Consider the following 25,159-nt stretch of genomic DNA (forward strand, 5'->3'; position numbering starts at 1 on the left):
ACATGTACATAAGACTATTAACTTAATAAATAAGAAAAGAAAGAATGAGATTTGATGATGGAGAGGTAATTTGATTTAAAAGCAAATAATTTTCATTTTTGTACCCACTTCTAGCTTATTATACAAAGGATTTTATTTGGGAAAATGCAATAATTGCTCATTTTTAACACTTGGAAAAAGTTAAACAGTGATGATATAGATGTGTAATAACTGAACTCTGCGGAAACATTTACTTTTAATAGGACACAGAGGAGCTAGAAGTTGACAATTTGAAGAGAAGAAACATGCATACTTAATAATTGATAAGATTAAAAATAGATGTGTGTTGTGGCAACAACTGAAAGGGAATATATATTAGGGCCCTCATGGGAAACAACTTGACCAGCAGCTGTAATAGTAACAAAAATGGCAAAGAATACAGTGTTCCAGGTTCAAAAGAGTTCTGGGATAGGTTCTTTTTAGGAAATAAGATAAAAGACATGGACTTTTAGTGCATAACACCAAACATATATCTATACAATAAGTATATTTGTTTCTATAAAATATTAATAAACACTGCTTTGCTCCTTAGAACCAGATATTTAAAATAACTTGTGTAATGTGAAAATAATCTCATAAAAGTATATTGTTTAGAAGTAAATTTACATTATAATAAAGCTAGAAGCCCAGTGCACAGAATTCATGCCTGGGGCTGGGAGGTGTCCCTCAGCCCAGCCTGCACCCTCTCCAATCTGAGACCCCCTCAAGTGATGTTCAACTAACCGTTTAGACCCAATCCCATGCAGTCGGATATCCCTCTCACAATCCAGGACTGCTCACTCCCAACTGCTTGCCTGCCTGCCTTCCTGATTGCCCCTAACCACTTCTGCCTGCCAGCCTGATCACCCCCTAATACTCCCATGCTAGCCTGATTGATGCCTAATTGCTCCCCTGCTAGCCTGTTTGTCCCCAACTTCCCTCCTCTGCCAGCCAGTCACCCCAACTGCCCTCCCCTGCAGGGTTGATCACCTCCAACTGCCCTCCCTTGCAGATCTGGTCCCTCTCAACTGTCCTCCTTTTCAAGCCTGATGCTCCCAACTCTCCTCCCCTGCTGGTCATCTTGTGGTGGCCATCTTATGTCCACATAGGGCCAGGATCTTTGATCACATGAGGACAGCCATCTTGTATGTTGGGGTGATGGTCAATCTGCATATTACTCTTTTATTAGATAGGATAAAGGCTTGGTGTATCCGTAGGGACCGGCTGGTTTGCCCTGAGGGGTGTCCCAGATCAGGGTGAGGGTTCCCTTGGGACATGGGTTGGTCTGTGTGAGGGGCCTGTGGTGGTTTGCAGGTCAGCCATGCCCCCTGGTGACCCAAGTGGAGGCCCTGGTATCTGGAATTTATTTAACTTCTACAATTGAAACTTTATAGCCTGGAGCAGAGTCAAGACTCCTGCTTGCTCTGTGGCTGCCACCATTTCTATTTGGATTTGTTTACCTTCTATAATTAAAACTTTGAAGCCTTGAGTGGAGGCTTAGGCCAGCCAGGGCAAGTGGAAAACATGGCTTCCTCTGTTGCCAGTGGCAACCCTAGCCTGTTCTCTCCAGCTCCATGGCTGCCGCCATTTTTCTTGGGATTTATTTTCTATAATTGAAACTTTATATCTTTGAGTTGGAGGCCTAGGCTGGTCAGGGTGTGTGGAAAGCTTAGCTTCATCTATTGCCAGGGAAACCCAAGCCTTTCAACTGCTCTCTGTGGCTGCAGCCATCTTGGTTGTGCTTAATTTGCATACTCACTCTAATTGGCTGGTGGGCATGGCTGGTGGGTGTAGCAGAGTGATGGTTAATTTGAATATTACTCTTTTATTAGGTAGGATTAAAATACAATAACCTTAGAAAGTCTTATTTTATTATCTTTTCTTACAGTTAGAAATCCAAGCTCCTCCTGGTACTATAGTTGGTTATGTTGCACAGAAGTGGGACCCATTTCTGCCTAAATTCACAATACAAAATGCAAACAAAGAAGATATTTTGAAAATTGTTGGTCCTTGTGCAACATGTGGCTGTTTTGGTGATGTGGATTTTGAGGTATGATAGACAAAATGAAGGAAGTTTTTGCTTAGATCCTAACTTGTTGCAACATAATTAAATTATTTTAAATGTTCAAATCATGGGTTCCTCTCCTGATTGGAGGAAGATAGTGGCATGCAGGACAAAGGTGAGGGAGAGGGTGTGAGTGAATGAGGGAGTGAGAGTATGTGGATGTGTGTGGTATGTGTGTGAGTGAGTGGGGGACAGTTAAATCTGGCAGGAGCAGGGGGGACTTGCAGACCACACTCTCTTGGATAGGGAGAGACTACCACTGCTGTGGGCACTCCCTAGACTGTGGGACTCAGGCATGGGCACAGAGTCCATGCCATCTTGAAGGGGAGAGCTGACTCTTCTGGGAAGTCATTGGACACTGCCTGTGACCTGGCAGCCACTCCAGCCAAAATACTGCTATCCCATGCTCAGACATCCCCTTCACAGACCCTAAGACCTCTACCTCCAAAGGTACACTCTCCAACAGCAGTAAGTGCAACTTCCCCCTCCCCAGCAGCTTAACTCCTGACACCACAGTCTTGCTTCTCCAGTGCCATATTCATGCTTTTCAAGTGTACAGGCTGCCTGAACCCACCACTCCAGAGGCCGCTAGTGGGTGCCGCCATGGGGCACCCTCTTACCCAAACAAGGATCCACTGCCCCAGCAGTAGAAACTCTGGATTCCCCCTTCCTATATACCTGCCCACAGTCATCTCAGTTGCACAGCTTCAGAGATAGGGCCCCTCTGAGTGCCTGAGTGCATAGCCCTTAGGTGTGAGCAAATCCAACCAAGGGCATAAGGCTCCTGGCAGTAGAAATTTGGACTTCCCTCACTCCCATTTGCCTACCCACAGACACTTCAGTCATATGGCTTCAGTGCAAGGGCCTCTCTGAGCGCACCATCCTGGCAATCGGCCCCAAGATACCCTGGTGAGCCACCACTGGGTATGCGCAAATTCAACCAAGGGCAGCAAAAACTGTTTTCCCACTTCACAACTGCCGATCTTTGAAAACCATAGTTGCACTTTGCCAGCGCACAGGCTTCCTGAGCCCAAGGCTGCAAAGGCAGCTCTTGGGTGCCTCTGTGTGCCCCTGCTGGACATACTTCTACAAACAAGGGCTCACTGCCCCAGCAACAGAAATTGCGAGTCCTCCCTTTCCAAATACCTTCTCACAGACTTCTTGATCACATGGCTTCAATGCGAGGGCCACACTGAGTGCACCTCCCTGACAAATGGCTCCTGGGTGCCTCCATGAGCTGCACTGGATGCACAAAATCCCTACCAAGGGCACAAGGCCCCCAGTAGTAGAAATTCAGATTTACCTCACTCCCGGCTGCCTACTTAAACATATCTCAGTCATGCAGCTTCAGTGCAAGGGCCTCTCTGAGTGCACTGTCCTGGAAAACAGCCCTGGGGTACCTCTATGAGCCACCACTGGGTGGATGCAAATTCAATCAAAGGCACAGCAGCAAAAACTGAGTCTACCCAATTCACAGGCACTGACATCTGGACACCACAGTTGTGCATTTTCAGTGAGCAGGCCTCCTGAGCCCACCACCCCAAAGGTAGCTCTTGGGTGCCTCAGTGAGCCCTCTCAGAGTGCACTTATATCCAAACAAGGGCGCAAAGCTCTGGCAATAGAAATTTGGACTCCCCCCCCCCCATTGTGACTGCCTGGCATAGACACTTTGCTCATGTGGCTTCAATGCAAGGGCCACACTGAGTGTGCCACCCTGGCAAACAGCTTACAGGTGCTTTAGTAAGCTAGGTGCACACAAATCCAGCCAAGGGCACAAGGCCTTGGCTGCAAAAACTGAGCCCTCCCACCCAACAGATGCCAATCTCAGGACACTGTAGTCACACCTTTTCAGAGTGCATGCCTCCTGAGCCCCACCACACCAACAGATAGCTCCTGGGTGCCTCTGTGAGCCCCCCCGCCCCCCCCCCCCCCCCCCGGGCATGAGTGATTTCAACAAAGGCAACAAATTTGGGACATGCTGACCTCTGAACAATGTAGCTGTGCCTTTCCAGCACATAGGCCTACTGAGCCCGCTTCCTCTATAGGCAGCTCCTGGGTGCCTTCTTGAGCCCCAGATCAACATGCTCATAACCAAACAAGGGTGCACAGCCCCGGAAGTAGAAATTTGGACTTCCCTCTTCCCAGCTGCCTAGCCACAGACATCAGACACTGTGTCACAAGGTTTTAGCACGCAGGCCATCTGAGGACACTGCCCTTGCAGGCAACTCCTGGGTGCTTCTGTGAGCTGCCTCTAGGTGCACTTGTATCCAAACAAAGGCTCAAGCCCTGTAGCAAAAACTCAGACTTCCCACTCCTCAGCTGCTAACCTCCAATCGCTGCAGTCTCACTGATCCAGTGTGCAAGTCCCCTGAATCCACTATCCTGGCAAGAGGCTCCCAGGTGCTTCTTGTAATGGCCACAAGGAAGAAGCATGGTCGCTAGCATCCAGTATCCATGGTAGTGCTGTTCTAGCACATAAGCCCCTGAGCCCACTGCCCCAGCAGCCATTGAGTATGCATATCCAACCAAGGCTGCACATCCCTTGAAGCAGAAACTGGGAATTTTACTTCCACAGAGTGGGTGGCACACTACAACATTCCAATCTGGTATGTTGGGCCTCAGGAATTCACACTCCCAGCAGAAGGCACTATGTGCTGCCACTGGACATGTGCCTCTCCAACCAGGGGTGCATGACTCTCTCAGCTGCAACAATATCTCTCTCCCAGCTGCCTACCTCTGGACAGATAAGTGAGTTACTAAGGACTTGTCCCACTGAAAAATGTCACATTATTTCAGCCACAGCCCCTGAGATTCCAACATCCCCAGCCACAGGATCCTGAATGCCCTCATGATTCAGAGAGGGAAACCACTTTGGCCAGAGTCCCACTGTCTCAACCAGAAACTATGAGACATCCAGCCCCCACTATTATGGACTCAGTGCCCCTAACACTGAGTTGCAGAGTGAGGCTAATCCAGCAAAGCCACACCACACTGGCCGAAGTCACAGTACCTGAACCTCAGGCCCTGAGACCCCTTCCTTGCAGGCTGTGGACTCTGGGAACCCACAGTGGTAACATACCAGTAAGACCTCTGACAACCTTTTCCACAAAAGCCAGAACCACATCACATCCAAAATGATTGTGCACAATGAAACTGGGGGTGAGTCAAATTTCCAAGCTGAAACAAGAATTCACCACGAATAAGAAACTAATATTCAGGATCCACCTACATCAAGAGAATGCAAATATCTCAAGTAGGGAGCTCCACTAGATCACCAAGCCCAGGAGACCTGAGAGATCACACCTCTAATACCACCCTCAAAAGAATGTGGGTAGTGAAGCAGTTAAATTTAAGAAACAGAAATAATTAAAATGTTTCAGCAAAAAATGGGAAGACAAAAAACAATCCCAAAAGGAAAGAAAAGGAGGAATTATCAGAAAGGGAATTAAATGAAATGGAGACAAGAAACATGTTAAAGAAAGAATTCAGAGTAATGGTTATAAGGATGCTCAATGGCTGGTTGACAAATACACACAACTCAATGACATTTATAAGGAGCTGAATGAGAATGTCAACAACATGAAAAGGAACCAAGAGGAAATAAAGAATGACATAGTTGCAATAAAGAACACAATGGAAGACTTAACCAATAGACTAGAAGAGCCTGAGGATCGCATTAACAAATTAGAAGACAAGGTAGGAAAAACATACAAACACAGCAAAAACTGGAAAGAGAACTTAAAAAGCAAGAGAAGAGACTAAGGGAGCTTTGGGACACTGAAAAACCAGACAACATCCGTATAATAAAGTAGCCAGAAGGAGAGGAAACTGATTAAGGAATAGAAAGTCTTTTTGAGGAAATTATGACAGAAAAATTTTCTGATATGGGCAAGAAAAATACCATGCAAGTCCAAGAAGCACATAGAGCCCCAATCAAGATGAACCCAAAAACACAAACATCGAGACACATAATAATTAAATTGGCAAATACCAATGATAAAGTAAGAATCTCAAAGGCTGCCAGAGAGAGACAGAAAGTTACCTACAAGGGATCTCCCATTAGAATATCAACAGATTTCTCAACAGAAACACACCAGGCCAGAAGGGAATGGAATGAAACATACAAAGTAATGCAAAATGAGAGATTGAAGCCAAGAATACTATACCCAAGAAGGCTATCATTAAAAATTGAAGGTGGAATCTGAAGCTTCACAGACAAAAAAGGACTAAGATTTTATTACTGACAAGCCAGCAATGCAAAAAATGCTAAAGAGACTGCTGTGAAAAGAAGAAACAGAATGGCAAGAAGAAATCAAACATTAAGAATGAAAATTATGACAATCTAGAACTTATCAATAGTAACATTAAAGGTAAATGGACTAAATGCTCCAATCAAAAGACATAGGATAGCTTAATGGATGAGAAAACATGACCCATATATATGCTGTCTGCAAGAGATGCACCTCAAAACAAAGAATTCACACAGACTGATAATAAAGGGATGGAAAAATTTTTTTCAGGCAAATGGAAATTAAAAAACAGATGGGATTGCAATAGCTATATCTGACAAAATAGACCTCAAAGTAAAGGCCATAACAAGAGATAAGGAAGGCCACTTCATAATACTAAAGGGAGCAATTCAACAAGAGGATATCACTCTGGTAAACATATATGCACCCAATACAAGAGCACCTAAGCACATCAAACAACTGCTGCAAGATATCAAGGGTGAGATCTATAGCAATACAATCATAGTATGGGGGCTTTAATACCCCACTGACACCACTAGACAAATCCTCTAAACAAAAAATCAGCAAAGAAACAGAAATCCTAAATGACTCAATAGATCAGATGGACTTAATTGACATCTTCAGAACATTTCACCCCAAAGGTACATAAAATACGTTATACTCTAGAGCACATGGAACATTTTCAAATATAGACCAAATATTATTAGGACACAGTCAAAGTCTCTTCAAATTCAAGAAGATGGAAATTGCCAAAGCCGGTTTGGCTCAGTGGTAGAGCATCAGTCTGTGGACTGAAAGGTCCCAGGTTCGATTTCGGTCAAGGGCATGTACATTGGTTGCGGGCACGTCCCTGGTGGGGGGTGTGCAGGAGGCAGCTGGTCGATGTTTCTCTCTGTTCGACGTTTCTAGCTCTCTATCTCTCTCCCTTCCCCTCTGTAAAAAATCAATAAAATATATTTTAAAAAAAAGAAGAAGATAGAAATTGTAACAAGGATCTTCTCAGACCATAATGGCATAAACTACAAATGTACTAGAAATCAACTACAGTTAAGAAAAAAAAAATCAAACACTTGGAGGCTGAAATAGCATGCTATTAAATAATGATTGGGTTACCAAAGAGATCAAAGAAGAAATTAAAAACATTGTGGAAAGGAATGACAATGAAAAAACAACAATCCAAAATCATAGGAACACAATGAAAGCAGTCCTGAAAAGGAAGTTCATAGCTCCACAGGCCTACTTCAAAAAACAAGAAAAAATAATAATAAGTTATCTATAGTTGTAATTTAAAGAACTAGAAATAAAGCAACAAGAAAAGCCCACAGTCACCAGAAGGAAAAAGATAAAAAAACACAGAGCAGAAATAAATGACAGAGACAAAAAAAAAAAAAAAATGTTTAAGATCAATGAAACCAAGAGCTGATTCTTTTAAAGAATTAAAAAAGTTGGTGAACCTCTATTCAGGCTCACCAAGAAACAGAGAGAGAGGGCCCAAATAAACAAAATCAGAAATGAAAGAGGGAATGTAACAACTGACCCCACAGATATAAAAAGGATTGGAAAAAAATACTATGAACTCTACTTCAACAAACTGTACAACCTCGATGAAATGAACACATCTTTAGAAAAATTCAAGCTTTCAAAACTCAATCAGGAAGATACAAAAAGCCTGAATAGGCTGATAATGACTGATGAAATTGAAACAGTAATCAAAAAGGTTCCAGCAAACAAAACCCCTGGACAAGTTGTCTTCAAAGGGGAGTTTTACCAAACATTCAAAGAAGAACTAAAACCAATCCTTCTCAGACTATTCCAAAAAATTCAATAGGAAAGCACAAGCCAGCATTACCCTAATCTCAAAACCAGATAAAGACACCACAAAGAAACAGAATTACAGGCCAATATCCCTGATGAATATAGATGCTAAAACCTTAACAAAATTCTAGCAAAGCAGATACAGCATTACATTAGAAAAATCATATACCAGGACCAAGTGGGATTTATCTCAGGGATGCAAGGATGGTACAATATCCGCAAAGAATAAGTGTAATACATCACATAAACAAAGTGAGAGATAAAAATCACATAAGCATATCAATTGATGCAGAAAAGGTATTTGACAAAATCCAACACCCTTTTCTGATAAAAACGCTGACCAAAGTGGGAATAGAGGGATCATACCTCAACATAAAAGCCTTATATGACAAACCTACAGCCAATGTCATACTCAATGGGAAAAAATTAAAACCTTTTCCACTAAAAACAGGAACAAGACAAGGATGTTCACTTTCACCATTCCTATTCAACATAGTACTGGAGGTGCTAGCCACAGCATTCAGACAAGAAGAAGAAATAAAAGGTATCCAAATTGGAAAAGAAGAAATAAAATTGTCCTTATTCACAGATGAATGATACTGTACATTGAAAACCCTAAAGACTCCATCAAAAAAACTACTAGAATAAATAAATGAATTTGGCAATGTAGTAAGATACAAAATTAACTCTAAGAAATATATGGCATTTCTATACACCAACAATGAAATTACAGAAAGAGAGACTAAAAAAAAAAATCCTATTTACCATTGCACCAAAACCATTAAGATACCTAGGAATAAACTTAACTAAGGAGGTAAAAGACTTCTACTCAGAAAACTAGAGGACATTGAAAAAAAGAAATAGAGGAAGACATAAATGATGGAAGAGCATACCGTGTTCATGGATTGGTAGAATCATTAAAATGTCCATACTACCCAAAGCAATCTATAGTTTCAATGCACTTCCCATTAAAATACCATTCACAGACCTTGAATGAACTCTTCAAAAATCCATTTGGAATAAAATAAATAAATAAATAAAAAAGACCTTGAATAGCTGCAGCAATCCTGAGAAAGAAGAGCAACTTAGGAGGAATCTCAATACCAGATATCAAACTTTATTACAAAGCCACTATTCTCAAAACTGCCTGGTACTGGCACAAGAAAAGACATATAAACCAATGGAATAGGATAGAGAACCCAGAAATCAACCCAAACCACTATGCTCAATTAATATTTGACAAAGGAGGCAAGATCATACAACGGAGTCAAGACAGTCTCTTCGATAAATGGTGTTGGGAAAATTGGACATGCCAAAGAATGAAACTAGACCACCAACTTACACCATACACAAAAAGAAACTCAAAATGAATACAGGACTTAAACATAAGACGGGAAACCATAAAATTACTAGAGACATCCACAGGCAGCAAAATCTCAGACATATGTCAAAGCAATATCTTCACCAATACAGCTCTTAGGGCATTAGCAACTAAGAAGAAAATAAACAAATGGGACTACATGAAAATAAAAAGCTTCTGCATAGCAAAAGAAACAATCAAGAAAACTGCATTTGATAACACAGTTTCAATGTTATCCCGTCAAGAGTTTAATCTTCAACATTTACAGGAAACTCATAGAATTTAACAAAAGGAAGATAAACAACCAATCAAAATTGGGCAACAGACCTAAATAGATACTTTCCAATACAAGACGTAGGAAGGTCCAGATATATAAAAACATGCTCAAAGTCACTAATCATTCAAGAGATGCAAATCAAAACGACAATGAGGTACCATCTCAGACCTGTCAGAATGGCAATTATCAACAAATCAAAAAATGACAAATGCTGGCAAGGATGTGGAGAAAAGGAACCCTTGTGCACTGCTGGTAGGAATGCAGACTGGTGCAGCCACTGTGAAGAACAGTATGAAGTTTCCTCAAAAAAGTAAAAATGTAACCCCCAGTTGATTCAGTGATTCCACTTCTAAGTAAATACCCTAAGAAACTAGAAACTATCCTTTCTGATCAGAAAGAATATATGCATTCCAATGTTCATAGCAACACAATTTACAATAGGTAAGATTTGAAAACAGCAGATGAGTGTATTAGAAAACTATGGTACTATGGAATACTATGCTTCTTTTAAAAAGAAGGAACTTCTACCATTTGCAGCAGCATGAATGGATCTGGAGAGCATTATGCTAAGTGCAATAATCCAGTTAATGAAATAAAAATACCACATGATCATTTATGTGTAATAAAGAACATTATAGCCTGAGGAACAAAAAGATAGATACAGATGCAAAGAATCATTGAACAGGCTGTCAAATTACAGCAGGAAGGCTGCAGTGGTGGTGGTGGGGGGCGGGGGGGGGGGGGTAAGAGATCAACCGAAGGATTTGTGTGCATATAAGCATAAGTAATGATCACAAGATGCTGGGGGATGAGGGCAGATTTGGGAGTGGGGTTGTGGGCAATAGAGGGATATGGACACATATATAATACCTTAATAAAAAATTTGAAGAAAGCCAAAGCCGGTTTGGCTCAGTGGTAGAGCATCAGTCTGTGGACTGAAAGGTCCCAGGTTCGATTCCGGTCAAGGGCATGTACATTGGTTGCGGGCACATCCCCTGTAGAGGGTGTGCAAGAGGCAGCTGGTCGATGTTTCTCATCGACGTTTCTAGCTCTCTATCTATCTCCCTTCCTCTTTGTAAAAAATCAATAAAAATATATATTTTTTAAAATTAAAGAAAAATGTTCAAATCATGAAATATTTCTGTAATAAACTTAGAAAATAATATATTTGTGAAACAATGTAATAAACAAATATTGTACATCCCTATAGTAACTCATAATTTCAGAAACACTAAGGAATTTTTAAACATACTACAAAAATTTTATTTATGTAGAAATATAGCAGCCATTGTAAGCAAACATATATACCGTAGTTTAGAGTCCCATAAATTATATCTGATAGCACTGGTGGTAACATTCCCCAGTTCAGATCTCATCTCAGAAGCACATTACATTAAAATACCACTAATTTAAACGTTATGTTTATAAGACATGCTATCTTTGTTTTATAGAACAATATATTCTAACATAAATATATTTATGTAAATTGAATGTTAAAAAACAATAAGTTGTCGCATGGCAATATGTACTATCTTAGTTTATCCACCTTAGGCAGAAAATATGGTCTGATTTAAACTGTATGCTAATATTTTATTTATTCATTCATGTATACCACCTAGGACATTCAGTTTAATAGCATTCACATAAGATACAATGTAAATTTTTGCAAAAGGAGATCTCTTAACTCCACTCCATTCCAAAAGGACTTGGCATGGCTCTCCTAAGAATAAAGTATAAAGACATGCCCTATGATCAAACAAGAACTTAGACATAAGTGTTTTAGTATTCTGGGTATAAGAATGTCTTAAGTAACTTTATTTTCTACATTCTACTGACATACTGAAAATGAAAGTTTATATTGAATCACTTTCAACCTTTGAATGGTAAACAAGGCAAGCAAATGAATAGTTGATAAAGTTTCATTGTGAACGCTTAGCTGGAAAGGACTATATATTTCATTGTGAACGCTTAGCTGGAAAGGACTATATGTATTAAACACAAAATTTAAATGTGTTTGTAATTATTAAATCAGTAATAAAATTTAGAAGTTAACAAATTGCATCTCTCTCTCTCTCTCTTTCTCTCTCCCTCTCTCTCTCTCTCTCTCTCTCTCTCTCTCTCTCTCTCTCTCTCTCTCTCTCTCTCTCCCTCTCTTTATTTAATTTATTTATTTTTTTGAATTGAGGTTTAAATTTGGACCTCCAGTAAAGGAATTATCTTTTTGGTTAGACCACATAAATGAAACTATGTACCTGCTGCCATCTTGTGGTCCGCTGGCCTTAATTGTGTTTTGCTATTACATTCTCCATCTGTATACAAAACAAAACAAAAATTTATGATGGATTAGAAAACTGTCAGGAAAGCAAAAGTCCTGAAGAGTGAAATGGAAAGTTAAATATATAAACGTGTGCTTATATAAAGGAATGAGTAACATCATATTATCATTTAGAGACGATGAATAAAATAATCTCTCATAAAATAAGCATGTGAAAAAATATAAGACCATCTATTTACCTTCCTCTTATTTTCTTTTTAAAGGTTAAAACAATTAATGAAAATCTTACAATTGGGAAGATTTCAAAGTACTGGTCTGGGTTTGTAAACAATGTTTTCACCAACGCTGACAACTTTGGGATTCATGTTCCTGCGGATTTAGATGTGAGGGTCAAAGCAGCCATGATTGGTGCCTGTTTTCTCTTTGTAAGTATGGTCTTGAAGAGTGTAACTGACTTATTTCTCTCTCTTTCAATTGTCAATTTCAAGCATGGCATTTTACACTCCCCCAGGACTGAGCTTTACATTGAAAGCTAGTTTAGAACCAACTTCTTCAGGAATGAGAATGCATATCGGGCAGGCAGACCTTGTTTTTCCTAAAAACCTAAGTTTCCCTTTTCTTTCAAATTCAATTTAGATTTTTTGGCTTATTTTCACTTTCACTAAAACATATGTATACAAAAGTATCCCAATTATTTACCTTGGATAAAGTTCAGCACAGCTTTATTGCTTAACAAAGAACTAGGTGATGTTCAGAAAAGAGCCCTATTCCTGCCCTTCTGATGTGTACATAGATATAGGATATGGCAGACTTTCCATGTTATAAAGATATTATGTCTTTATTCTTTCTTTCCAACTTTCAACTTAATTAGCAATCTTTTCTTTTTTGGTTTTGTATAGAAGAATTGAAATTTAATAATACTATGCCAAAAGATTGTTCCCAATGTCCCTCCAATATCTTCCTCAGTTCTCAGCATTTTCAGTGCAATAACAAAAACTCATGGAATTTAAAAATAAACCTACAAAACATTAAAAATGGTGGCAAAGTAAGTGGATGCTTCATGAATATGTTCCCAGAAACAAACTGCAGTTACAATTAAATTACAGAAAACTTCCAGAATAATCAATGTAATACTCACAGGAGAGTACCCTGATACACAAGGAACAAAAATAGAGACTGCATAGAGCCTGGTAAGAGGGTCAAAGCTACAAAGGGGCTGGCTGGGCACCCACTGAAAGCAACTGAAGTTCTGGAGAGATATCTCAGCTGTTGGGGGTTGCCACTGAGAATTCTGAGGTCTAATCCCCAAGATGGGTCCTTGGGGATTAGACCTCAGCACCACTCCTGAAAGGGTACACACATAACATGTGGCTGTGAAAAGCAGCAGGGTAGATGTCTGCCAGGAAAGGACAACTGAAATTTCAGTCACCTTCTTAGAGGGTCAATGCACAAAATTCCCTGTGGAGCCACCCATGTTGTGCTCCAGCAGAGGGAGAGTAGAATGGAATGGACCAGAGTAGACTAAAATTGGGAATGTGGAGGTTGGAGCACAGAAGGCAGATACTCCCAAGTTTCCAGTGTTGAGTCATTCCCTCATACAGCAGAGGATATCTTTCCCACACAGACATTTGCTTTGCCTGGGGGAAGACAGTTGACCCACCCTATTGGAAAACACCTTGCCCTGAGGCCACTTAAGAGACTAAAAATAACAATTAGGCCGAAACCGGTTTGGCTCAATGGATAGAGCATAGGCTTGGGGACTGAAGGGTCCCGGGTTTGATTCCGGTCAAGGGCATGTACCTTGGTTGCGGGCATATCCCCAGTAGGGGGTGTGCAAGAGGCAGCTGATCGATGACTCTCTCTCATCGATGTTTTTAACTATCTCTCTCCCTTCCTATCTGGACAAAATCAATAAAATATATTAAAAAATAAATAAATAAAATAAAAAAATAAATAAAAATAACAATTAGCCTCCAGGCAGAAATAACCACCCCACCCTTTTGAAAAAAACCTCTCTCCTCACCTGAGGACTATTGTCCTGGGCTATTCAAGTCAGAATCCTATCAGTCTGTAGATAGAGGTGGTCTTTGCCTGGTCTAATTAGTCAGAAATAGCATTTGATACTGCCTTCACTAGAGATTGAGAGGCATAGAGGATCTACCTAACACAAACACAAACAGAGGGCCAAAATAAGGAGACAAAGAAAAAATCCAAATGGAAGAAAAACAGAATTCTCCAGAAGAGATAAATGAAGCAGAGATAGAAATTTATCTGAAACAGTTCAGACTAATGATGGCAAAGAAACCCAACAGCTTGAAAAAAGATACAGTAACTCTGAAAAAAGAAAAAAAAAAAAAAGGTCAGAAATAAATACTGAAATAACACAAATAAAGAACACATGGAAGGAAAAACAACATATTAGGGAAAGTTGAGGACCAAATCAGTGAATTAGAAGACAGGGTTGAAAAAAATCACTTAATCAGAGAACCAAAAAACAAACAAACAAACAAACAAAAAACAGGAGATCAGTTTAAGGGAGCTGTGGAACAACATGAAACATAAGAATATTCAAATAATAATTGTGTCAGAAGAGGCAGAAAGGGAGAAAGGGATAGAAAATGTGTTTGAAGAAACAATGACAGAAAACTTCCCTAAACTGGTAAAGGAAAAACACAAGTTCAGGAGGCACAGAGAACTCTAAGCAAGAAGAACCCAAACATGTCCATGACCAGACATTTTAATCACAATTAAAATGCCAAAAATTAAAAACAAATAGTGAATCTTAAAGCAGCAAGAGAAAAAAAGAACTGTTACGTAGAAAGGAGCTCTCATAATTTCTCATTACAAACTCTACAGCAGTGGTTCTCAGCCTTTCTAATGCTGCGACCCCAGTTCCTCGTGTTGTGGTGACCCCAACCATAAAATTATTTTTATTGCTACTTCATAACTGTAATCTTGCTACTGTTAATGAATTGTAATGTAAATATCTGGGTTTTCTGATGGTCTTAGGTGACCCTGCTAGCAGTTTTTAACTTGTGGGTCATGAGAGTTATGAAGTAGCAACGAAAATAATTTTATGGTTTGGGGGTCACTACAACATGAGGAACTGTATTAAAGGATCGTGGCATTAGAAAGGTTGAGAACCACTGCTCTATAGGCCAGAAGGGAAAAGGATGAAGTACTCAAGATAATGGAAAGCAAATATGTGAAACCAAGATTACTATATCCAACAAGGCTATCATTCAAAATAGAAGGTCAAATAAAGAGCTTCCCAGACAAAAAAAAAAAAAAAAAAAGGCTAATGGAGTGTATCACAACCAAGTGAGCATTTAACAAGAAATGCTAAAGGGACTACTGTAATGATAAAAAGAAACAGACAGAGAATCCTAGTCATACAGAATTAAAATGGCAATAAATAAGTATCTACCAATAATAAACTTAAATGTTAATTGATTAAATGATTCAATCAAAAGGTATAGGGTAGCTTAATTGATACAAAACATGACCCAACTATATGCTGTCTACAAGTGACCCACCTCAGAACAAAAGACACACAAGATGAGAGTGATAGGATAAAATTAAAATAAAATAAAATAAAATAAAATAAAATAAAATAAAATAAAATAAAATAAAATAAAATAAAATAAATAAAATAAAATAATAAAATAAAATTTCAAAGGAAATGGAAAGGGGGGGAAATGGAAATAGCAATACTCATTTCTGACAAAATAGACTTCAAAATGAAGGCCATCACAAGAGACAACAAAGTCACTACACAATACTAAAGGGATAAATCCAGCAAGAGGATATAACCCTGGTAAACATATATGTTCTCAATATAGGAGTTTCTAAATATATTATATAAAATCCTTCTAGAGGACTTAAATGGAGAGATAAACAAAAACACAATCATAGTAGGGGACTTTAACATACTGACTTCACTGGATAGATCTTTCAGACAAAAATTTAACCTGTTAACAGTGACTCTAAAGGACACACTGGATCAGATGAATTTAATGGACATTGATAGAACATTTCATCCAACACAGGAGAATATACATTCTTCTTAAGTGCACATGGGTCATTCACAAAGATAGACTACATGTCAGGACACAAAACAAGTTTCTACAAGTTCCAGATTATTGAAATCATATCAAGCATCTTCTTAGATCACAGTGGAATGAAATTAAAATCAACTACAGTAGAAATACCCCAAAACATGATGGCTAACTAATAAGATCAAGAAATAAATAAAAACCTTCCTGAAAACAAATGAAAATGAACACACAGAAACCCAAAATGTCTGGGACACAGCAAAAGCAGTCCTCATAGGCAAGTTCAAAGCACTACAGGCATACCTCAAAAAAAAGAAAGAAAAAAAAGAAAATCAATAAGAAACTAGCCTTACAACTTAAAGACCTAGAAAGAACAAGAAAAGTGCAAAACTGAATCAGGAGTAATCAGAAAAAAATGAATAGGTCAATAACAACTGATGAAACAGAAACAGTAATAAAACCTCCCAGGAAACAAAAAGCAAAGCTCAGATGGCTTCACCAGGGAGTTTTACCAAATATTCAAAGAATGAACACCTATGTTCCTCAACCTATTTCAGAAAATCCATGAGGAAGAAAAACTTCCAAGCTCTTTTTATGAGGTGAGCACTATCCTAATTCCAAAACCAGATAAAGATACTACAGATAAAGAGAATTACAGACCAATATTCTCGATTAACATAGATGTCAAATCCCTAACAAAATATTAGCAAATTATGTCCAGCAATATATTAAAAAGATTATACACTAAAAGCAATTGGACTTATTCCAGAGATGCAAGGATGGTATAATATTTTCAAATCAATAAACATGATACATCACATAAACAAATTGAAAGACAAAAATCACATGATCATATCAAGAGAAGCAGAAAAAAGCATTTGATAAAATCCAATACACGTTTCTGATTTAAAAAAAAAAAATACTCTCAGGAAAGTGGGAATAGAGGGATCAAACCTGAACATAAAAAAAGTGTCATATGACAAACCTACAGCCAACATCATACTCAATGGTGAAAAACTAAAGCCATTTCCCATAAGAACCAGAACAAGACAGGGATGTCTGCTCTCACCACTCTTATGCAACATAGTGCTGGAAGTCCTAGCCACAACAATCAGTAAAAGGGAAGAAATAAAAGGCATCCAAATTGGAAAGAAGGATGTAAAACTCTCATTATTAGCAGATGGCATGATATTGTACATAGAAAACCTAAAGACTCCACAAAAAACAATTAAATTTAATAAGTTAATTTATCAGTATAGCAGGATACAAAATCAACACCCCAAAATCAATAGCTTGTATACATACCAATAAGGAATTCTCAGAAAGAGAAACAAACAATCACATTTACCATTGTAACAAAAAAAGTTAACAGTTGTTACCATTGTAACAAAAAAAGTTAACTTAACGAACGAAGGAAGCCAAATACCTATACTTGGAAAACTACAAGATACTGAAAAATGAGATAGAAGAAGATATAAATAAGTGGAAGAATATACTGTATTCATGGATTGATAGAATCAACATCATTAGATTGTCCATATTACCCAAGGCAACCTACAGATTTAATTCAATCCCCATTAAAATACCAACAGCATATTTCACAGACCTAGAACAAAACTCCAAAAATTAAAATGAAATGAAAAAAGACTCCAAATAGCTAAAGCAATTTTAGGGAGAAAAAAAGATGGAGGAATTACAATAGAAGATTTCAAGTTATACTATAAGATATCACTTGTTGTACTACAAACCTGCCATAATGAAAAGAGCCTTCCTTCCAGCTGCTGGCAGGCACCTGGGACTCTGCTTCCCTGATAGCCCTGGTTTTATCTGGAAGGACATCAGGTCTAATTAGCATATTAGACCTTCTATTATTATAGATAGAGTATTTTCTTCACAAATTTAAGATGAGTTACTTTAACTTCACTTATTGGATCCCTACCATTGGAAGAATGTAGAATTTTTATATGTAAACTACTATGTTTCTATATTTACTAAGTAGTCACCCTCAATTCCCATTTTTATCTAAACAAATAACAAATTCCAGCCAATCTTGCCTGATACCCAATATATCTTTCACTCCTTATTCTTCTCTTCCCACTAAACAGGGCTTTTTATTTTTTATTATTTTTTAATTTATATATTTATTGTTTAAAGTATTACATGTCTCCTTTTTCCCAATTGACCCCCCCAAACCACCTCTGAGGGCAAGCTCCCATGGCCCCAGTGTCTGCATCCATTGGTTTTGCTAAAATGCATGCATACAAGTTCTTTGGTTGATCTCTAACCCTCTTCCCTGCCCCTCCGTTGCCTTCTCTCTGACGTTGGATGGTCTGTTTGAAGCTACCTTATCTCTGAACCTATTTTTTTAATCAGTTTATGTTGATCATTATATCCCACATATGCGTGAGATCATGTGATATTTATCTTTCTCTAACTGGCTTTTTTCACTTAGCATAATGCTCTCTAGTTCCATCCATGCTGTTGCAAATGATAAAAGTTCCTTAATTTTTATAGCAGTGTAGTATTCCATTGTGTAGATGTACCACAGTTTTTTTAATCCACTCATCTGCTGATAGCCACTAATGCAGTTTCCAGATCTTAGCTATAGTAAATTGTGCTACTATGAACATAGGGGTGCATATATCCTTTCTGATTTGTATTTCAGGTTTCTTGGGATATAGTCCTAGAAGTGGGATTACTGAGTGAAAAGGGAGTTCCTTTCTAAACTTTTTGGGGAAACTGTGTATTATTTTCCACAGTTGGTGCTCCAGTCTGCATTCCCACCAGCAGTGCACTAGGGTTCCTTTTTCTCCACATCCTTGCCAGAACTTGTCATTTGTTGATTTAAAATGATAGCCATTCTGACAGGTCTGATATACCGTGTTTCCCCGAAAATAAGACCTAGCACATGGAAAGATAAGACATCCCCTGAAAATAAGACCTAGCGCAACTTTGGGAGAAAAAATTAATATAAGACACTGTCTTATTTTCGGGGAAACAGGGTAGTACCTCATTGTTGTTTTGATTTGCATCTCTCAAATGATTAGTTTCTTTGAGCATGTTTTCAGATGTCTCTTGGCTTTCTGTATGTCCTCTTTAAAAAAAAAAAATCTATTTAGGTCCTTTGCCCATTTTTTATTGGATTTTTTTTTTATTATTCTTTGGTTAAGTTGTATGAGTTCCCTGTAAATGTTGGAGATTAAACTCTTATCTGAAATAGCATTGGTAAATATGTTCTCAAATGCAGTGGGCTTTCTTGTTGTTTTGTTGATGGTTTCTTTTGTTGTGCAGAAGCTTTTTATTTTGATGTACTCCCATTTGTTTATTTTCTTTTTAGTTACCCTTCTCCTAGGAGCTGTATCAGTAAAGATATTTCTACTAAATATGTCTGATATTTTGCTGCCTATGGAGTCTTCTAAAATTTTTATGGTTTCCCAACTTACATTTAATTCCTTTCACCATTTTGAGTTTGTTTTTTTAGATGGTGTAAGTTGGTGATCTAGTTTCATTGTCTTACATGTATTTGACCAAATATTTCAGCATTATTTATTGAAGAGGCTGTCATCAGACCATTGTATGCTCTTTCCTCCTTTGTCAAATATTATTTTAGCATAATGCTTGGGTCTATTTCTGGGTTATCTGTTCTGTTCTATTGGTCTATATGTCTGTTCTTGTGCCAAGACCAGGTATAGAGAGCACCTGGGAAGGCACATGGGCATTTCTTTAAATTGTCAGCTAAATCTAAGGCATTTAGCAAAGCTATGCCCCGAAAATACATTCTACCAAAAGGCAGAAGTGTTATCAGCTTGACCTTCATTTCAGCCCAGGTGCTAGGAGGTAAGTTTCATTATGTAAATCCAGCCAAGCACAGGGAATTAATAGGAAAACTTCCTGGTATTTGGGGGTATAAAATAAATACACTGCATCTGCTCTGGGTCCCTCTCTCCACCAGAAGAGGAGAGACAGCGGTCCCACCCAGCCCCAGCTTTTTCCTTCTCTGTGTCTTGTCTCTTTCTTTCATTTTTATCAATCCCCAGCCGCCCCTATGCAGGAACTGGACTGCTCTCTAGCTGAACGAGATGCAGAAAAGAGAGACCCTGCTAAAACTAGGCAGTTTTGAGAATCATAGCTTTGTAATTAGCTTGATATCTGGTATTGTGATTTCTCCAACTTTATTCTTCTTTCTCAAGATTGCTGTGGCTATTGGGGGTCTTTTCTTATCCCAGGTGAATTTTTGGAGAGTCTGTTCTAGGTCTTTGAAATATTCTGTTACTATTGTAATGGGGATTGCATTGAATCTATAAATTGCTTTGGGTAGTATGAACGTTTTAATGATGATTACTCTACCAATTCATGAACACAGTTTGTTCTTCCATTTGTTTATGTCTTCCTCTATTTTTTTTCCAATGTCCTGTTGTTTTTCGAATATATGTCTTTTATTTCCTTATTCCTAGGTATCTTATTTATTTATTTATTTATTTATTTATTTATTTTTATTTTTTTGTGCAATGGTGAATGGGATTGTTCTTTTAGTTTCTCTTTCTTGTGAGTTCATTATTGGTGTATAAAAAAACCATAGATTTCTGGGTGTTAATTTTTTATCCTGCTACATTGCCAAATTCATTTATTAAATCTAGTAGTTTTTGGTGGAGTCTTTGGGGGTTTTTTTTATGTATAATATCATGTCATCTGAAAATAATTACAGTTTTCTTCTTCTTTTCTAATTGGGATGCCTTTTATTTCTTTTTCTTGTCTTATTGCTATAGCTAGCACTTCCTATACTATCTATATTGAACAGGAGTGGTGAGAGTGGGCATCCCTGTCTAGTTTCTGTTCTAAGGGGAAATATATTTAGTTTTTGCCCATTGAATATGATGTTGGCTAGAGGTTTTTCATATAAGGCCTTTTATTATGTTGACGTATGATCCCTCTATTTCCACTTTGTTGAGAGTTATTATTCAGAAAGGGCGTTGAATTTGATCCATTGGGTTTTTTTTTTAATCAATGGATATGATTATGTAATTTTTGTCTCTCAATTTTTTTGAATGTATCACATTTATTAATTTGTGGAATTTTAGCTTTCTTGCATCTCTGGAATAATTCCCACTTGGTCATGGAGTATAATCTTTCTAATATAATGCTGAATCCGCATTGCTAGAATTTTGTTGATGACTTTAACATCTATGTTCATCAAGGATAGTGGCCTGTAGTTCTCTTTCTTTGTAGTGTCATTATCTGCTTTTGGAACAAGTGTAATGCTGGCTTCATAGAAAGAGCTTGTAAGTGTGCCTTCTTCTTGAATTTTTTTGGAAGAGTCTGAGGAGGATATGTTTTAGTTCTTTTTTGAATGCTTGGTAAAACTCCCCTGTAAAGCCATCCCTATCAGGGCTTTTGTTTGCTGAAAGATTTTTTATTACTGCTCCAATTTCTTTGGTAGTTATCAGCCTATTCAGGTTTTTCATTCTTCCTGATTGACTTTGGGGAGCTTGTATTTTTCTCAGATTATGCCCATATCTTCTAGGTTGTCCAGTTTGTTGGAGTAGAGTTGTTCATATAATTTTTTCATAATCCTTTGTATTTCTGTGGGGTCGATTGTTACTTTGCCTCTTTTGTTTCTGATTTTGTTTATTTGGGTCCTCTCTCTTTGCCTCTAGGTGTGCCTGGATACAGATTCATTGATCTTGTTTATTCTTTCAAAGAACTAGCTTTAGGTTTTATTGATATTTTGTGTTGTGTAGTTTTTTGTTGTTGTCATTGTTTGCTTGTTTGTTTTTGTTATGTGGGTTTTTCGTGGCTTTTTTTTGAGGGGGGGGGGTCTCTAGGTCTTTTATTTCCTCCTTGGTCTTTATTATTTTCCTTTTTCTGCTTGTTCTGTGCTTTTCTTGTTGCTCTCTTTTAATTCTTTGAATGTACAGGTAGATAATTTGTTAACCATTTTTTTTTTTCGAGGTAGAACCTCTTGCTTAAGACTATTTTCACTGTTTCACATAGATTTTGTATTATTGTGTTTTCATTGTCATTTCTTACCAAGATGCTTTTCATTTCTTCTTTGATGGTTTTGGTAACCTAATCATTGTGAAATAGCATGCTATTTAACCTCCAAGAGTTTAATTTTTTTTATTATTTTTATTTTAGTTGACTTCTAATTTTGTATTATGGTGGTCTGAGAAGATGATTAATATGATTTCTATCTTCTTGAATTTGAAAAGATTTTGTCTGTGTCCCAATATGTGGTCTATCTTTGAAAATGGCCCATGTACATTTAAGAATGTATATTCTGTAGCTTTGAGGTGAAATGATCTGAAAATGTCAATTAAGTCCACCTGCTCTAGTGAGTCATTTAGAACTGCTATTTCTTTGTTTATTTTTTGTTTAGAGGATTTATCCAATGGTATCAATGGGTATTAAAGTCCTCTATTATGACTGTGTTTCTATTGATTTCTCCCTTGATATCTACCAGAATTTTTTTTATGTATTTGGGTGCTCCTGTATGGGCTGCATTTATGTTTACCAGAGTTATATTTTCTTGTTGAATTGCATTTTTATGAATTATTTTTATGAATTATTTTTATTCTTTATGCCTGTGGTTCTTCTTCCCTTCTTATTTTTTTCTTTTCACTGCAGTTCCTTTAGCATTTCTTGCATCACTGGCTTTGTGGTAATAAACTACATTAGCCCTTTTTTTGCCTGTTAAGCTCCTGATTCACCCTTCAATTTTGAATGTTAGCCTTGCTAGCTATCGTATTCATGGATTCAGTCCCTTGCTTTGAATCCCTTTGTATATTTCATTCCATTGCCTCCTGGCCTGATGTGTTTCTGTTGAGAAATCAGTTGATAAACTAAAGGGATTTCCCTTGGAGATAACTTTCTGTCTCTCTGGCAGCCTTTTAGATTCTTTCTTTGTCATTGGTATTTGCCAGTTTAATTATGATGTGTCTTGGTGTTGGTTTTTTTGGGTTCATCTTGTTAGGGACTCTGTGAGCTTCCTGGACTTGTGTGGAGTTTTTGTTTTTTTTTTTTTTGTTTTGTTTTTTTTCAATATCAGGGAAGTTTTCTGCCATTATTTCTTCAAACATGTTTTCTATTCCTTGCTCAGTTTCCTCTCCTTTGAGGATATTGTTTCATTTCATGTTGTTCCAAAGTTTCCAAACGCTCTCCTTCTGTTTTTTAAGTTTTTTGTCCAGTTACTGTTCTGCTTGGGTGTTTTTTCCTACCTTGTATTCTAACTCACTGATGTGGTCTCCAGCTTCTTCTAGTCTACTGTTGATGCTTTCTATTGTGTTCTTCATTGTAGCAATGTTATTCTTCATTTCTTCTTGATTTTTCTTCATGTCCTGATGATTCTTACACATGTTGTTGAATTTGTCTTCCATCCTTTTTAGCGTTCTTATGACCATTGCTCTGAATTCTTTCTATGACAAATTGCTTGATCCCAATTCATTTACTTCCTTTTTTGATGATTCCTCTTTATCATTCATATGGGGCTGTTTCTTTGTCTTCCCATGTTTTCTCCTCTTTGGGTGTCTGTTTATGTTGCTCACTTTCTACCATGTTAATCAAAGGCACAAAATACAACTTGACAAGACATGACACAGATGGAACAAAACATGAGTGTATCCACTACACCAATAACCCCAACTAAAGGTGACCACCAGAGAAAAGATAATTAGGGTAGAGAAAAACATGCAAAATTGATATTGAGAAAAAGAAAAAAGGTAAGAGAGAAAAAAAAAGATGAAAAAAGAAGGGGGAAATATATATATGCATATGAGGGGAAAGTTTCACAAAACCAACAACTAAACAAAAAAATGCAAAGAGAAAACATCCAGAAAAAAAGGGGAGCTGAATCTGAAGAGGCAGAGTTTATTTCTAGAAGGTAAGGTAAAAGAATTGAGCCGGGACTGGTTTGGCTCAGTGGATAGAGCGTCGGCCTGAGGACTGAAAGGTCCCAGGTTCGATTCCAGGCAAGGGCATGTACCTTGGTTGCGGGCACATCCCCAGTGGGGAGTGTGCAAGAGGCAGCTGATCGATGATTCTCTCTCATCGATGTTTCTGACTCTCTATCCCTCTCTCTTCCTCTCTGTGAAAAATCAATAAAATATATTAAAAAAAAAAAAAAAAGAATTGAGTGAATGGTGGAATGGCCACTATTCAGTTTAGAGGAGGAAAAAGTGAATGTGCATATAAGAAGAAAAGTAAAAAAAAGAAATACTCAATAAAAAGACTTTTCCCTTTCTTTCATCTATTTATCTATATATTTCTTTATTTTTGGAAAAGGAGAATAGAGTAGGGAGCAGATAGGCCTGAGTTTGGTGAGTGAAAACAGAAGGGGCCTGGTCTTCTCTTAGCAGAAGAAGAAAACAAGCAAGGAGATGAAACAAAACAAAAACAAAAACATAAAGTAGAAAACAAAAATAAACTAACAAACAATCAAACAAACAATAACAACCAGAAAATAAATTGGCTAGTGAAGAAAGAGAAAAGGGAAGGGTCCATGGACTTGGAGCAGGGGAGAGGAAATTAGATATATGAGTAAGCCAACAGCGACTACTATAATAGTAATACATCAATAAAGAAGATAAAGAAGATAAAATTTTAAGGAGTAAAAAGAAAGGAGAGAGAAAAACTAATTCAGGAACAGGAGAAGAGAAACAAGATGAAAAAGAGGGAACTGAAGAAGAAAGGGTTGGCATAAAGGAAAAAAATAAGATAGGGTAAAATAATGATAAAATAATAATAAAATAAAAATATACCGGTATATAAAATTTATTTTTTTATTTTATTTATTCTATTTTCTATTTTACTTAAGAAACTATTTTTACTTAAGAAACTATTTTTTCCAGAATGGTCTCTTGCACTCTGGGGCTCCTCAGGGGATGTTGGACTGCCAGCCTGGCCTGATCCCTGCAGACCAGGCTGAAGGACTCCACTGGTGTAGGATTCCATGCAACAGGACTAGTAGTAATAATAATAATAAATAAAAATAAAGAAAATTAAAATAAAACAGTTTCTTAAGTAAAATAGAAAGTAGAATAAATAAAATA

At 37.6% G+C, this 25,159-nt stretch overlaps 1 protein-coding gene across 1 annotated transcript in view; it reads left to right on the forward strand.

Annotated features, from left to right (window-relative positions):
• Positions 1-25,159, forward strand: part of PLSCR5 (phospholipid scramblase family member 5) — a gene marked incomplete at both ends in the record, with an annotated part of 65,640 nt that overhangs the window by 36,232 nt on the left and 4,249 nt on the right. The window contains 2 exons of the mRNA XM_084870808.1: positions 1,907-2,068; positions 12,324-12,485. Of these exons, the coding sequence (XP_084726934.1) occupies positions 1,907-2,068; positions 12,324-12,485 (324 nt within the window). The remainder of the gene's footprint in view (positions 1-1,906; positions 2,069-12,323; positions 12,486-25,159) is intronic.

Source organism: Pipistrellus hanaki, assembly GCF_964339955.1.
Source record: "Pipistrellus hanaki genome assembly, chromosome: 2".
In the NCBI taxonomy this organism is placed as follows: Eukaryota; Metazoa; Chordata; class Mammalia; order Chiroptera; family Vespertilionidae; genus Pipistrellus; species Pipistrellus hanaki.